Below are 13,013 nucleotides of genomic sequence, written 5' to 3'. Positions count from 1 at the left end.
ATATGAATCAGAGTGGATGATGATGAATGTCGCACACACTAATTACCCGACACAATGATCACTATAAAAGCTCCGGCGTCGCAGGGAGCAAAAACTGCTGAGCTCATGTCGGAAATTGATTTATCCATCTTTTATACACTGGCCCAGTGTGTGCACGTGCGTGTGGATGATGTATTGATCTCTGAATGAGAAAGATGAAGAGGCCGTTAGTTGATTACGCTGCTACGCCACGGGTTTAACCAGGATTGATGGACTAATAATCCAGAATATTTAATTCCTCTAAATAGGATTCCGATGATTGATGGGTGTTTGGGGGAGAACTGGGCCAAATCTCTGCTCATCAGGTGCTTTAAAAATGATTGCTGGGGGAACGACGGTGTCATAACAAGCGGCTCATCACCGTGACTGACGCCGGAGTAAGAAAATACCTTTAAAGATTAACGGTTCTATAGTTCATGTCACCTAGTGGCAGGTGTGAGTCATTGCACTTCATTTGCTTATTTTTATTTAGGGCCTCGACATTGGCCACCAAAAGTTTTCTGAATGCCATAAATGTAATGTGAACAAATGCTAATCTTGCGCTGGGATTATCAATCTGCCTCGAAAACTTGGCAAAGAAAACAACAACAACACATCAAATAACAAATATTGCAAATAACAGCCACCACAAAACAACTCAAGGCATTAGCAGGAAAGCGTATTTTAAAAAATAATCATAACTGTGTTCAGCTACGTGGTACATAAATCGCCTCAGCAAAATATCCTAACAAGTCCTGCTGTGTCACTATAAAACGCTATGATACACAACTGCAAGGATTCTGATAAAGTACAATGGCGAGATGGTCATGTTCTTACCAGCGACTCTCATGTGTAATGTGACTCCATGAGAACACAAATTTACTTAAAATGTAGAAATACCACAGATGAATATTTTAATTTCCGTGCGTAACGAAGCGTTTCAGAGCTAATTTGCATGGAACGAGGAATAATTACTGGCGGGAACTTCGGCCGTGATGCGAGTCCTGGAAGCCTTCGGGTGGAATCGCGGGCCGGAGACCTTAAGATGTTTTTTTCTAATTATAGCTGCAGGTGGTATCGAGGGGGGCGAGGAGGGTGAAGGGGGGGGGGGGGGGGGGGGTGTCGGGAGGTAATAGCAGAACCCAGAGGGACGTTGGAGAATTCATCAGCGCTTATTATTAATCACCCCCCTCATCCTACCCATCCTCCCTGCTGCATCACAGTGATGAGCAGCTCTTATACCCAGCGGACCCCTCAATGTCACCCCGAGTACGGGCTGAAAATTACACCATTTTGTTTCCAACAACACGAACAACGCATTTCTCATTCTTCAAAAACAAATATTTGATAATGTGAACAGGGTACATCGATTACTCTTTTCCCCTTCATCCATGTTCTTGGGTTACACAGCTACTTTTGTAACTAAAATGTCTAAGTGAGAGACGTGCTAGTGTAAACAAAGTATCAATACACATTGATGAGGAAAGCTTGTTCACAAAAAGCAGATGACGGTGAAGATTTGAATTGCTTCTGTGTTGAGTACAACTGAAGAGCAAATAATGGGGTAGTCATACAGCAGTAAAACAGTTGATGATGATGCGTCATAATAGCGGCTTCTGGCACATCCGAATATCTAAAGTAGCTCAAGTGCTGATGCTAAGGGACAGATTGGGTTGTCAAAACTGCTATGCTAACACCCACATGCTATACTATGCTAACCACCTCAAAATGTGATGAAACGTAACAACAATACTGTAATAGGCCGACTAAATGAAATTTGGTCAGAACTTGAAAATGTTAGTGAAGGCAAACCAAGAAGTTACACATCGGACGTGTTCATGTCCAACGACATGAGCTAGCTGCTAACATAACTATGGCACGAGTAAGAGAAGATCTAACATGTCAACAACATTCAATAACTTCAATGTCTGGTTGGTTTTGAAGGTCCTGTTCCAGGTCAAGTCTCAGGACCATACTGGACCTTTGTTATGGGTGTTCAAAAAAGGATTTTGGTTGAAGCAAGAACCACATGGACCAGGGAACCACATATGGTCCTGCGTCTTCAAGTGCAGACCCGTGCAGCCGAGGGACTGGGACCAGTCCGGTATTTTCATAATCAAATTCCTCCGTCTCTTTTATATTTGAGGTGGACGTTGTGGAGCCACAGGACGTGTGTGAAGTTAACAGCCTCTGTTTTTAAAAAGCCTCAGGAGACCTGTTAGCTGGACCGCTCATTTCAATGTGTCTGTCTGCAGCCCGCCGAGGCCACTCAGGGGCCGGGCCTCTTTTTTTTCACCGCCGACGTGGACTGTCATACACCCCAACTACACCCCCATTTGCACCCTGGTGTCACAAGCTGCACTCGTCTGAATGACTCAGAAATTTAACCAGATGCCTCGAGCTCACGTCTGTCAGCTGCTTCAGATTCAGAATTGTGTTTTGAAGGCTCCAGATCTTGTTTATTGTTATATACAGACATGACTGTGCTATTTATTGTTTGAGTCTTTGACTCTTGGAAAACTTAGCCATTTCATAGACTGCCAAAACAATGAACACAAAAATAATAAACAGCTAAAATTATGTAGCTAATTTTAAAACCAAAATAAGAACAATTTAGTTAAATAAATATTTAAAAGGATAGGATTGAAAATAGGAATGAAATGTTTCCTGGATAGATAACAAAATAAAATGCATTCACAACAGAAATGTTGTTAAAAATATATATTCATAATTAAAAATAATAAGAATAAAGAATGAATAGTTAAAAATGATACTTTTTGCATTATATTATGAAATAAATACAAATAAAGAATATAATGTTTTGATGAAGTTACCATAACTGAGGAAATAACAATGCACACTTTTGGTGTTTGCATAAACAAACAACAATGTAAATTCAATAAACACATGTGAATAAACTGAACTTTCGAGGAAAAAGAAACTTCCTAGGTCAGTGCTTTAACAAGGCTCCAATGTTCAGCCTTTGACCCCCAGTCAGGTGAAAGTGAGTCCTGATGAATGGGACCACCAGCAGGTCCACTACGGTGAAGGGGGGAGGCGGGTGAAGGGGTGAGAGAGCGCAGGAGGGACAGAGGGACGAGGGGGTGGTGAGGAGCTGCAGGACACCTCCTCACTCACCCGAACCAACTCACCAAAGGGCTTCAGCTGCACATGCACACACAGAAATACCCTCAAACCCCCCCAAAGCCGGCGCCCGCGACCCTGCAACCCCACCCCCCCGCTGCTCTTTTCTCCGAGCTGTCAAAGCCATCATACGGCGTGAAGAGACACTGGCAGCACTTGACTCTTTTACACCGGCGGGCGCCTGACTTTCACAACTCCAGCGACCCTGCGGCCCACCCATCCGAGGACCCCTCAGTCACATTCCACTCTTAGAAACAATCCCGGCTGTCGAATAAAAAGTACAACAAAAGTGCAAAAATGCAGAGCCAGTGGAGTAGGAGGCCCTCTGGTGGTGGTGACGACACATCTCTACACGTGGCCTCACAAATAAACAACAACTGAGCAACAGCAACAAAACAAGTTATTTTAGCAGCTCCCTCTTCTCAGTAAAACTCAACAAAACCACGAGGAGACAGAGTCGGCCGCGGACGAGCAGCAGCAGCGGCAGTGGCAGCAGAGAGAGAGAGAGAGAGAGAGAGAAAGAGACAGACGCAGGAGACAGACGGGGAGGACGACAACTTACCTGCTGTTGTTGCAGATGCAGCAGCTCGACTGTGCTTACTTCTCCACTGCCGGTGTCACCAGCACTTGATCTGCCGTCTCGACTGCCAGCCTCTAATTGGCTGCCGCTCAGGGCGCTCATTCCATTTTGACTCATTGAACTGTTGCTTATTGTCTCCGCGGCCGACTCCTGCATCATCATCATCATCATTTCAAACCTAGAAGTGATTAAGAGGCACCAGTTAGGGCTCTTCTGCTCACCCCCCCTGCCCCTCCTCACCACAAACACACGCCGGTCCTCCACCCTTTATTTTGCTACACTTCTATATTTCTTTTTGTCACCCCCACCCCTTTTGTGCAAATTAAAGCATTTAAAGAAGAGCTGAGGGGGGAAGGAAGGGAGGCTGGGGGAGGGGTGCAATTATGCCTTGATTGTGCAAATGAAGAGATACAAAGAGATGATGTTAAAAATCAATATTGAATCTCCTTAATGTTTCAGACAAAAATATTTTTTATATATATTTGAAGCTTAAGACCGTAGTACTGGAGATCTAATTAAAGAGGAATCGTAGGCGGGGCCAAGTCAAGTGAAACAGAACAATCCGTTCATGACGACAAAAATGAGCAAATCGGGAAAAATAATTTTTGGAACATCTAAATTGTGACGTCTCACAGAAAAATAGCAGTGGGTGGAGCCAGGTCACATGACAAATTCATGTCCTTTTCTTTTTTTCCGTTAAAATAAAATGATAAATAGAATAATTTGGAATTAAAATGTGTTTCTAGGTGAGTGTCAAACATGAAGCTCCGACAGACTTTAGCAGGCAGAGAGGTGATTCAGCGAGGTGAAATTAGAAAAAGCGAGGAAACTGGTTGCAGTGATTTGCTGAGAAGAATTGAGAAAACAGAACACCATGCGGACACTCATGTTACATGAACACACTCACACTGTGCAAAAAGCACTGTACTTTCAAGCTGACAGAATGTTTGGTAAAAGTATTAAATCACAATAACAGCAAGACCACAATATCCACTAATCGAACCACTTTTACGAGAAAATTGTGTTGCAACAAATGTGCGCCACGAATGTGTGTATGCGTGTGTTTATTTGATTGTGTTTAGGAACAAATGTTTGGTTCTGTGTTAAAATTGTGGCAGTGTATGTACATACAGTTGCTGTGTGTAAGTGACCACATATCTTCAATAAACAGTGCCTCCTAGAGAGTGTGCATGAGTGGGTGCACCGATGTAAGCTCTCTGTTGTGTCTTGTAAATGTTTTACTGAGTATGAACGTTCAATACTGAGTGTGTGTGTACGAGTGTAAATATTTCAAACACCCGAGTGAGTGAGCACAAGTGTGTGACATTTCGCACAGTAGACGTGTGGGTGTGTAGCCGTCCTGATGAAGGTGCATTTAATTGTGCACGTTTATTTGGGAGTGTGTGTGTGGATGGTATTGAAGGAAGTCCACACTTCAGAAAAACAGGACATGGGTTGGAGGCGGACAAACAGAAGGGGGGGTAGGTGAGAGAAAACGGGGGAGGGGGTTGCATGAAGGTGGGTGAAAGTGGGTGAGGAGAAGGGGGGGGCTGCCCGGGATACGAGTAAATAAGAGGAGCAAACAGGCCTCCTGTTTAACACACACACACTGATGGAGAGAGGAGAGGAAGAGGGGGAGGAGGGAAGGAGGTGAGACTGGCACCATGTGACATCCAATCTGGTGATGAATTTGGGGGAGCCCGGGCCGTGATCAGCCTGCTAATATGTATTCAAATGAGGCATAAATTTTACATGGATGTACCAGTTCTGACGGAAGACCGGTCAGTTGGACCCACCCCCCGATCCAATGACAACAAAACGCACTTTCTAATTTTTCCTTGAAGACTACAAAATAATTATTTCAGCCCAAACACATAAAAACGACATAAAAAGTCAAGTTTTCAAGACAAATTGTTTGAATCCAAAAATATAAATAAAGTCTGACAGACGCCGCAGACGACCCTAAGTGCGCAAACAGAATAAAGATCAAGAAACAAGTCCGTCGCATTAACAGATTTGCATTTGAAAATGATAATGAGCCTGCACCCAGTCACGAGGTGAACACGCTGGTGATGTATGCGCTGAGTGTGTGTGCGCGTGTCTGTGTGCAGCGATCAGATGAGGCTTTAACCTCGTTGACAGCGCAGGGATAAATTAATTAGCCGTCTAAAGTCGACACTCACATCTGCCAATTAAAGTGTCAATTAGAAACACCAGGAAACAATATGGACACACACACACACACACACAATAATATAATCAAACATAAACACTTAAATGATCAGAATAAAATATCAGCCACACACTCACATTCAGAAGCGCACAAAGATAAAACACGATCTTAGAAACAAATTGTCATAAAGAAGTATCACACATAAATATGGACCAAAAACACACACCCACTATTGAATGGGCTGATAGTGTCACTACTGAACACCCGAGGGCAGGAGAGTGTGTGACCCCATAAATGTGTGTGCGTGGGTTTACGGTGCATGTGTGTGTCACCACCCGAAGGGGCACCAGCCCTCGACCCAGGCTCAGTCTGTACTGGACCAACTGGGTCGGAAGGATCTGGTGTGTGTTAGGGGGCGTTACTGCTGCATGAGTGAGACACACAGACACACCACAGCTTGACTACACACAATGATGCACACGCACACTTCTTTGGGATGTTGTAAAAATCTTTTCTCATCTCTGAAGCCACAAACATATAAGGGCACAGACACTGACACACACGCCGATGAGGGTGAAGTCTCCTCTATCTTTGTTTGAGCTCTAAAAGCACTAATGCGGCCTCATTACCTGCCCTGTCTGCCACTCCATCATGTGCAGTAAACACACACGCTGACAGCAGCCATCCATCTACAGCCAACACACAGCTGTCTGGAGGACACACACAAACAAGTTTACACACTCCGCTCCTCCAAATTCAAGTTAAGAACAGTTTGATTATTCACACCCCGTGGTTGTGTGGGGTCAAAGGTCAATTGTAGCCGTTTACAAACTGAAAATAAAATGCATTGAACCTGAAGACCCAAAGAGAATTTTCCCTCCAGCTTCACTTTGTCACCTTTAATGAAGCAACTGAAGCCCACCAAATTATGTTTTCACATCCAAACACCAGATAAGATTGAGGGGCATATGAAGCAACTAGGCATGATACTTGACCTCAGGGTGAGGAGTACATAACTGTATTTATTTATTTATTATATATTATTTATTTTTAACCAACCTGTATCAGTCTGACTGTAGCAACTATATACATTTGAACTTAATAAGCATGTCTATTTGGGTGGGCAAACAAAATATGGTTAATTTTTGAATTAATAAAATATTAAAAATAAATTCATTTCAACAAAAAGGGGAAGTCTGGATGAATAGATCATCAAATCATTTAAAAATATATATTTAAAAAATATATTAATAATTAAATTAATACATTATATCCTACTTAAACAAAAATGTTTAAGTAAATCAAAAATCTAAAAAAAAAAAATTCTTAATGTTATAATGTGACAACTAAGAACATTTTTCTTACCTCATTTTACAATATAATAGATGAATTTTAAATATTTCTGTTCATGCACTTTTTGTCAGCATCCTCAGCAACCTCAAAACAGAGGTCTCAGCATCACCCAGGTGAAAATCCTGGGGTCTGCAGGATCAAAACAGAAAAGTATAATAATGGCAGAAATGACATTTCACAGTCGGGCGGCTCTTCACGCTCCCTCATCGTTTAAAATAATCACAGATTATGTGCATGAGTGAAATTAATTCATCATTGCTGCAAGTTTCTGCACAAATAAAGAAATATGTGGGCAAGGGCAAGGGCTTGTCATCCCACACTTCAGATTGCTTAATAAATCAAAATGCCACGTGTGCCGACCAAAATGCTGCCGTGCATTTTCAATGATCATCAGTGACAAGTTGGAGATGTTTTACAGAAGAACTCACAGCTCAGTGCGTCTGCAGCCGGGGTCTACATAACATCACGGCTAATTCGCAGAAGCTAACAACGCATTTAGCTAATAATGAATCGGTTCGCAGTGTGCAAAGTGGAACGCTCCTTGTTTTGGGGATTCCAATTCTTCGTTTTCATTGGAGTAGCTACACTGTTTTTTTGTTGTTGCCCGAAATAGGTCATGTTTCTTTACAACTTGTCAATGACAACACAATGGAACTGTAACGCTGCTTTTTATTGAAAAAAAGTTTTCCATTTGTTGAGGTTCATCATCTGAAAGTCTGAGATTGTGTCATCACGAACACTTCCAGTACATTTGTTATAAGTTCAGACAGCCAAACTTTGCTTTCCTCCCATTAGTAAAGATCAGATGATGCTACCGCCAAACTTAATTTACACACTAGATGAGGAGACATGGACTAATCGGTACTATGACTTCATCCGGTACATGGGAGGTATCAGCGGCACATTGCAACACAGAACTGACTGAACGGATGAAAGATAAAAAGCAGAAGAGTAGATGCAGTGAAGGAGGTCGAGTGAATACTTTGGACGGAGGATCCCTGCCCAATAGCCGGAGGCTACAGTTTTGGTTACATCCTTTACACGACTGAGTCTGTTCCGCTAAACGTACATTTCAGCCTAGGGTCCATCTGGTCCCTCACAGACAGAACGTTCTCTTACGTTTTCCTTGTTCTGTGGCATCACACACAGAACAAAAATTTACAGTAGAATTCCCCTTAAACTATAATCTCAGATTGTCATTTTGATGTTTGTGCTCATTTTCAGGTGAGCCTTCAGCCCCGGCACCTTTGCCGGCGAGCTGGATTAGCAGCCGGCAGCGGCGCCCGAGAATTAAAGGCTTCCTTTTCGGGCACTAAAGAGCCGCCATGAAAGCGCATTAATGACTATTTCTCATGAACCTGTGTATGCTAATGCTCTCAGATAGAGGAATTCAAAAGTGCTTCAGATTGCTTCGGCGGGATTGGAGGGGGGGCAGAAATCATATTTACAAAATCAGGAGTGGGCCTGGTGAAAAGAATAATGGACTTTTTCGTGGGGATTATTCAAAGCAACAGAATCAAATGTGGTTATCTGGCGTCCGACCAGAGAAAACCTCAATTCTTCTTCAATAAATTCTGTGATCGGAGACGTCGGAGAAGGTTGGAGAACTTAATTCGCTTCTATTTACAACGAGCAGATGAGGCAGCGGCAGATGAAAGTGGGAGACTATTTGAGTGTGTGCCAGTGAATGGAGGGAAATGACAAAGAGACGGCATGCGTGTAAAAGTGTGTGTTCAATCAAATGTAAGCGTTGCGCTGGTGAAACCTGAGCGTGATATCGTGTTAATACAAATTCAGTTTTATTTGAACGACAAGGGGGACTATACGTACGGCACACTGTCGATCCAATAATGCTGAATAGAAAAATTTAATCTTGCCGTTATCATACCAGCGTTACTCACACAGACACTTATCAATTTTGTATTGTGTGTGAGCATTTTAAAATATTGCCTGAGAACCACAGCCTCTGGTGTCAGAACCTGCAGGTACGGAGAGAGCAAACAGAACTACAGGGAGCGTTCGCAAAAGATGAATCAGTGGATTTCATGTTGGTACTGGCACGAGCACTGGGGGCTGCACTGTACGGCTTGTGGCATGGTACTAGGGAGATGAGCACTGGCAACCAATCCTGGAGCCTCAGAGGGACACTGGTGCAATCGTGTCAGCGCAAGACTGAGTTAGAACAATGGCACTGTGGCATCAAAACCTCACCGACAAGCAAAAGATCACTGAAGTAGTACCACCTGACTGAGCACCAGATCCTGTAGTGATGGATAACCTCAGGATTATTGGAGATGTCACAAGGGTGAATTTAGATCCTCAGCAGATTGGAGGCCGACACCACCAGGGTGATGGGAGAGTCCGCCTGAATGAGGCCTCCAGAAAAGCAGCAAGAGTTTGTGCACGTGTTAACAAACAGGATGAGCAAGAATCATCATGAGCACTGGCAGGTGCTGACCAGGAAAGTTCTTGTCACTCCCAGGAGCTCGCTGGTCAGCAGAGCGAGAGATCACACCGTACCGAAGCACCATGAAGGAAGCACACGGAGTGGTGGATGGAGGAAGTGTTGCTTTCGTGGCGATGGTAAGGAGTTTAAGGGCTATCACAAGCGCACCAGGAGCTGAGAACCAAAGTTGCATGCTAACCAGGTACTGCCGATTGTCTCTTGTGCACTTCTTGTAAAGGATTTGAACCCGAGTGGATTCACGCCAACGACGTCTTATCAATTAACTCTCTCCATTTGTTGTGAAGAGGAAACTTGTTCACCCCTTTGAACTAAAAATAGAAAGCCAGACGAGTGAGACTTCAGTGCCAGCCTCACTTCAGCAGCTGTTCCACGCCTGTGCGATGACAGCCCACCCCTCATCTGCATATTTGCCAATTGCATTAATTAACTCAGCCCACCTAATCAGGGCTAATTGACCTATAAAGAGGGGGGAGGCCTGCACGTCTCGTCCAATCATCTTCAGCAGAGGAGGCGACCGGCGACTCTCTATAAAGCTGCTGGAAGTTCTCGGACAGGAGCCAGCGAGAGCAGCGCGTCGGGAGAAATCGGAGGAGATAATGACTGCGGCGAGGACGTTCTGCTCTCCGGATCCAGCGGACGGGCGCGAGGAGCATCCAGACGTATCTCACACTGACGTTTGCGGTTATTCCTGCGTGATTAGGGCCATTATGTCGGCGCCGCTGATTGATGTCGTCATTTCCTCCCGGCAGCCCCACGACCGCAGATCTTAATGAATTGGTAAATAAGGGTGAAGATGGCGCGCAACAATGCTCAATCGCGGGAGAGATTTATGTAACCAATTAGACGGGGAGCAGCGGGACGGGACGGCGACATCATCGCCTCTTTCAAGAGAGAAGAAATATTACCGAAAACAAGGGACGCAGAAATAAAGATCACTGTTTCTTTTTCCTTTCAACCGATTGTGTCTACTCAAATTTCTTTTAACTGAAAAAAAAAAAGCTTTTGCATTGTTTTATTAATATCTGTTAAAAAAGCATTTGTTGCAAAAATCAATCAAAACACAACAAACTAGAAACAAATAATAAAGAAACAAATTAATTTAATTTAAAAATGCAATTTTGCAAACGAAATTAGCTCTTTTTTAAATACATAATACAAATATTTCACTGTGAAAGGAACAAGACACCAACACTGTGATTACAGTGGAAGAAGGTGAGACGAAGGCTTGCACAGAACAGAATATGTAACAATATTAACATAATGAACAGATTTTCACCCTAAATTCTAACGCTTGATCCTTTTCATTTTTTTAAATACAAGTTAGCAGTCTGTGTGCTATATTTCCTTTCAGAAGCAGACAAAGAAACACACCCAAAACCCCAAAAAGTGCTGATCTTCACACTTCACATAATCTCATGCTGCAGCTCTCGATGCATCAAAAAAAATAGAAATCACAAAAATGAAGCTTTGTTTAAATGGAATAGTTGCACTATATATCATTTGGCTTGCAATAAAGGCGTTTAATATTCGGATAGGAAAAGCTCTTGGGGATGAAGGAGATGCCCGAGTCCACGCAAAGTGCTCGGAAGAGTATGAGACACAGCGGAATCACAAGAGCACACACTGTGATGAGTTTTGGGAGCCGTCAAGTCATTTTTCTGATTTTGGGTTTACATTGAAAATTTTGTAAGCGTGTTTTAGGACATTTAAATGCTGCACAATATAAAATGCTTTTTTTGTAAATTACTGCTCATTTATAGGAGCTGAACTAAAATACTTCACAAGGAAAAAAAGGCATATTTTTATCAATTCACCCAAACAGACTCTAGACCTCTGAGACCGAGACATGAAAAGTCAAACACAAACACTTGCAAAACTGCAAAAGATCAGCTGCATCATACTAAAAATAGAGAGAAACACGTAAATAAAAAAATATCGGTTAAAAATGAAATGAGTGATAATACGGTGAAATAGAAAATATTCTCAGGGGTAAGTTATTGAAAATCCAAACTGCTTTTGATTTAAAAAAAAAAAAAGGTTAAAGTAAGTGGTCTGATTCAAGCAGATGCACAATCGAGTGTAATTGCTGTCATTTACAGAAATGGATTGATATCACAGTTCAGACAAAGGAAGAGTGCAGAGCGGCGGAGGAGAGGAGAACCTGCAGGTGGGAGCCACCGTCTCATGCAAATGAACCAGCCACGTTTACGGCGCCGGCGTCATTAACCGCTCAGATTTAATTACATCACAATTAGCGCAGCTCGCAAACAAACAGCCCCTTAATTGCCACAAACATTTTCATTTGAAGAAGACGATGAATCCAGAAAAAGACTCCAGAGAACCAAGAAAATAATAAAAATATAAAAAAGTAGTGGAGTAGTAGGCGCCAGCTAATCACGCAGCTCATTATGCATTAGAGTATTAAATTATGAAGAGCAGCCCCCCACCCTTCACCCCCCCACATTCCTGCACAAAGCTCTATGAAATGTTAATAGTCAGCCCAGCAGCCCCCCCCACACCCCTCCTCAGCCCGACCAGACCCCCACCCACCCACCTACCACCACCCCCCCCACTCCAGTCCTCTCATCAATATTTAAGTAAACAAATCACTCGCCCGCTCCTGATAATTAGTTGTCGATGAGTTTGGGATACTTGTGATCAGGAAGTGATTGACACTCACACACACACACACACACACACTCTCCAGGAACTTCGTCAGCACAAATTGAGCAACACACACAATGAAGTTGACGGATGGACGGATGACTTTTTCTCTCTTGTCAGTACCTTGAGGTGAGCTGGGCCGCCGCCGCTGCCGCCGCTGCTGAGGGTCTGGTGTCACCGCGTGGAGAGGCAACACTATCTGTGTCATCACTCCAGCCGTGTTTATGGGGGACGGCATCATAAACAAGCCGCCCCCCCTTTTTTTTTTCTTCCCACTGCAACACCCCCCCCTTCTCAGCCCCTGAAGCCCCCGCCTCCATCGCCCTCCTCCCTCACCACCTCTGCCGTGCCATTCATGCATACCTAAATCACCCTTCGCCCTCCGTTTAAAAAAAAAAAAAAAAAAAAGAAGGAGAAAGCTCTCTGGTGACAATTATTCTATCATTTCCAGTTGTCACCGGGGCAATTACCGACCCGGACCACCACCACCCACTCACACACACACCTCAAGCACGGGTCGGACTCACAAAAAAATTGTGTTTCAGACATTTCTTTTTCAAAAATAATTCGTCAGTGTGCAACCAAGTGTGTGTGAGAGTGAAGCCCCACTTTTA

The 13,013-nt window shown here is 43.5% G+C and overlaps 1 protein-coding gene across 12 annotated transcripts in view; it reads right to left on the bottom strand.

Annotated features, from left to right (window-relative positions):
• foxp2 (forkhead box P2) overlaps nt 1-13,013 on the bottom strand; it is a 117,865-nt gene that overhangs the window by 57,788 nt on the left and 47,064 nt on the right. For 9 of the 12 annotated variants that reach the window (XM_053861925.1, XM_053861932.1, XM_053861930.1 and 6 more), the window contains one exon: nt 3,725-3,920. The exons of 2 other annotated variants lie outside the window; for them this stretch is intronic. In XM_053861925.1, the coding sequence (XP_053717900.1) occupies nt 3,725-3,913 (189 nt within the window). In that variant the 5' untranslated portion in view covers nt 3,914-3,920. Of the gene's footprint in view, nt 1-3,724; nt 3,921-12,522; nt 12,572-13,013 lie in introns of those variants that run through there. One more of the 12 variants, XM_053861927.1, reaches the window with a different exon arrangement.

Source organism: Synchiropus splendidus, chromosome 4 (genome assembly GCF_027744825.2).
Source record: "Synchiropus splendidus isolate RoL2022-P1 chromosome 4, RoL_Sspl_1.0, whole genome shotgun sequence".
Lineage (NCBI taxonomy): Eukaryota > Metazoa > Chordata > Actinopteri > Syngnathiformes > Callionymidae > Synchiropus > Synchiropus splendidus.
Note: the sequence above shows the minus strand (reverse complement) of the source record. Positions and strands in the feature narration are given on the sequence as shown.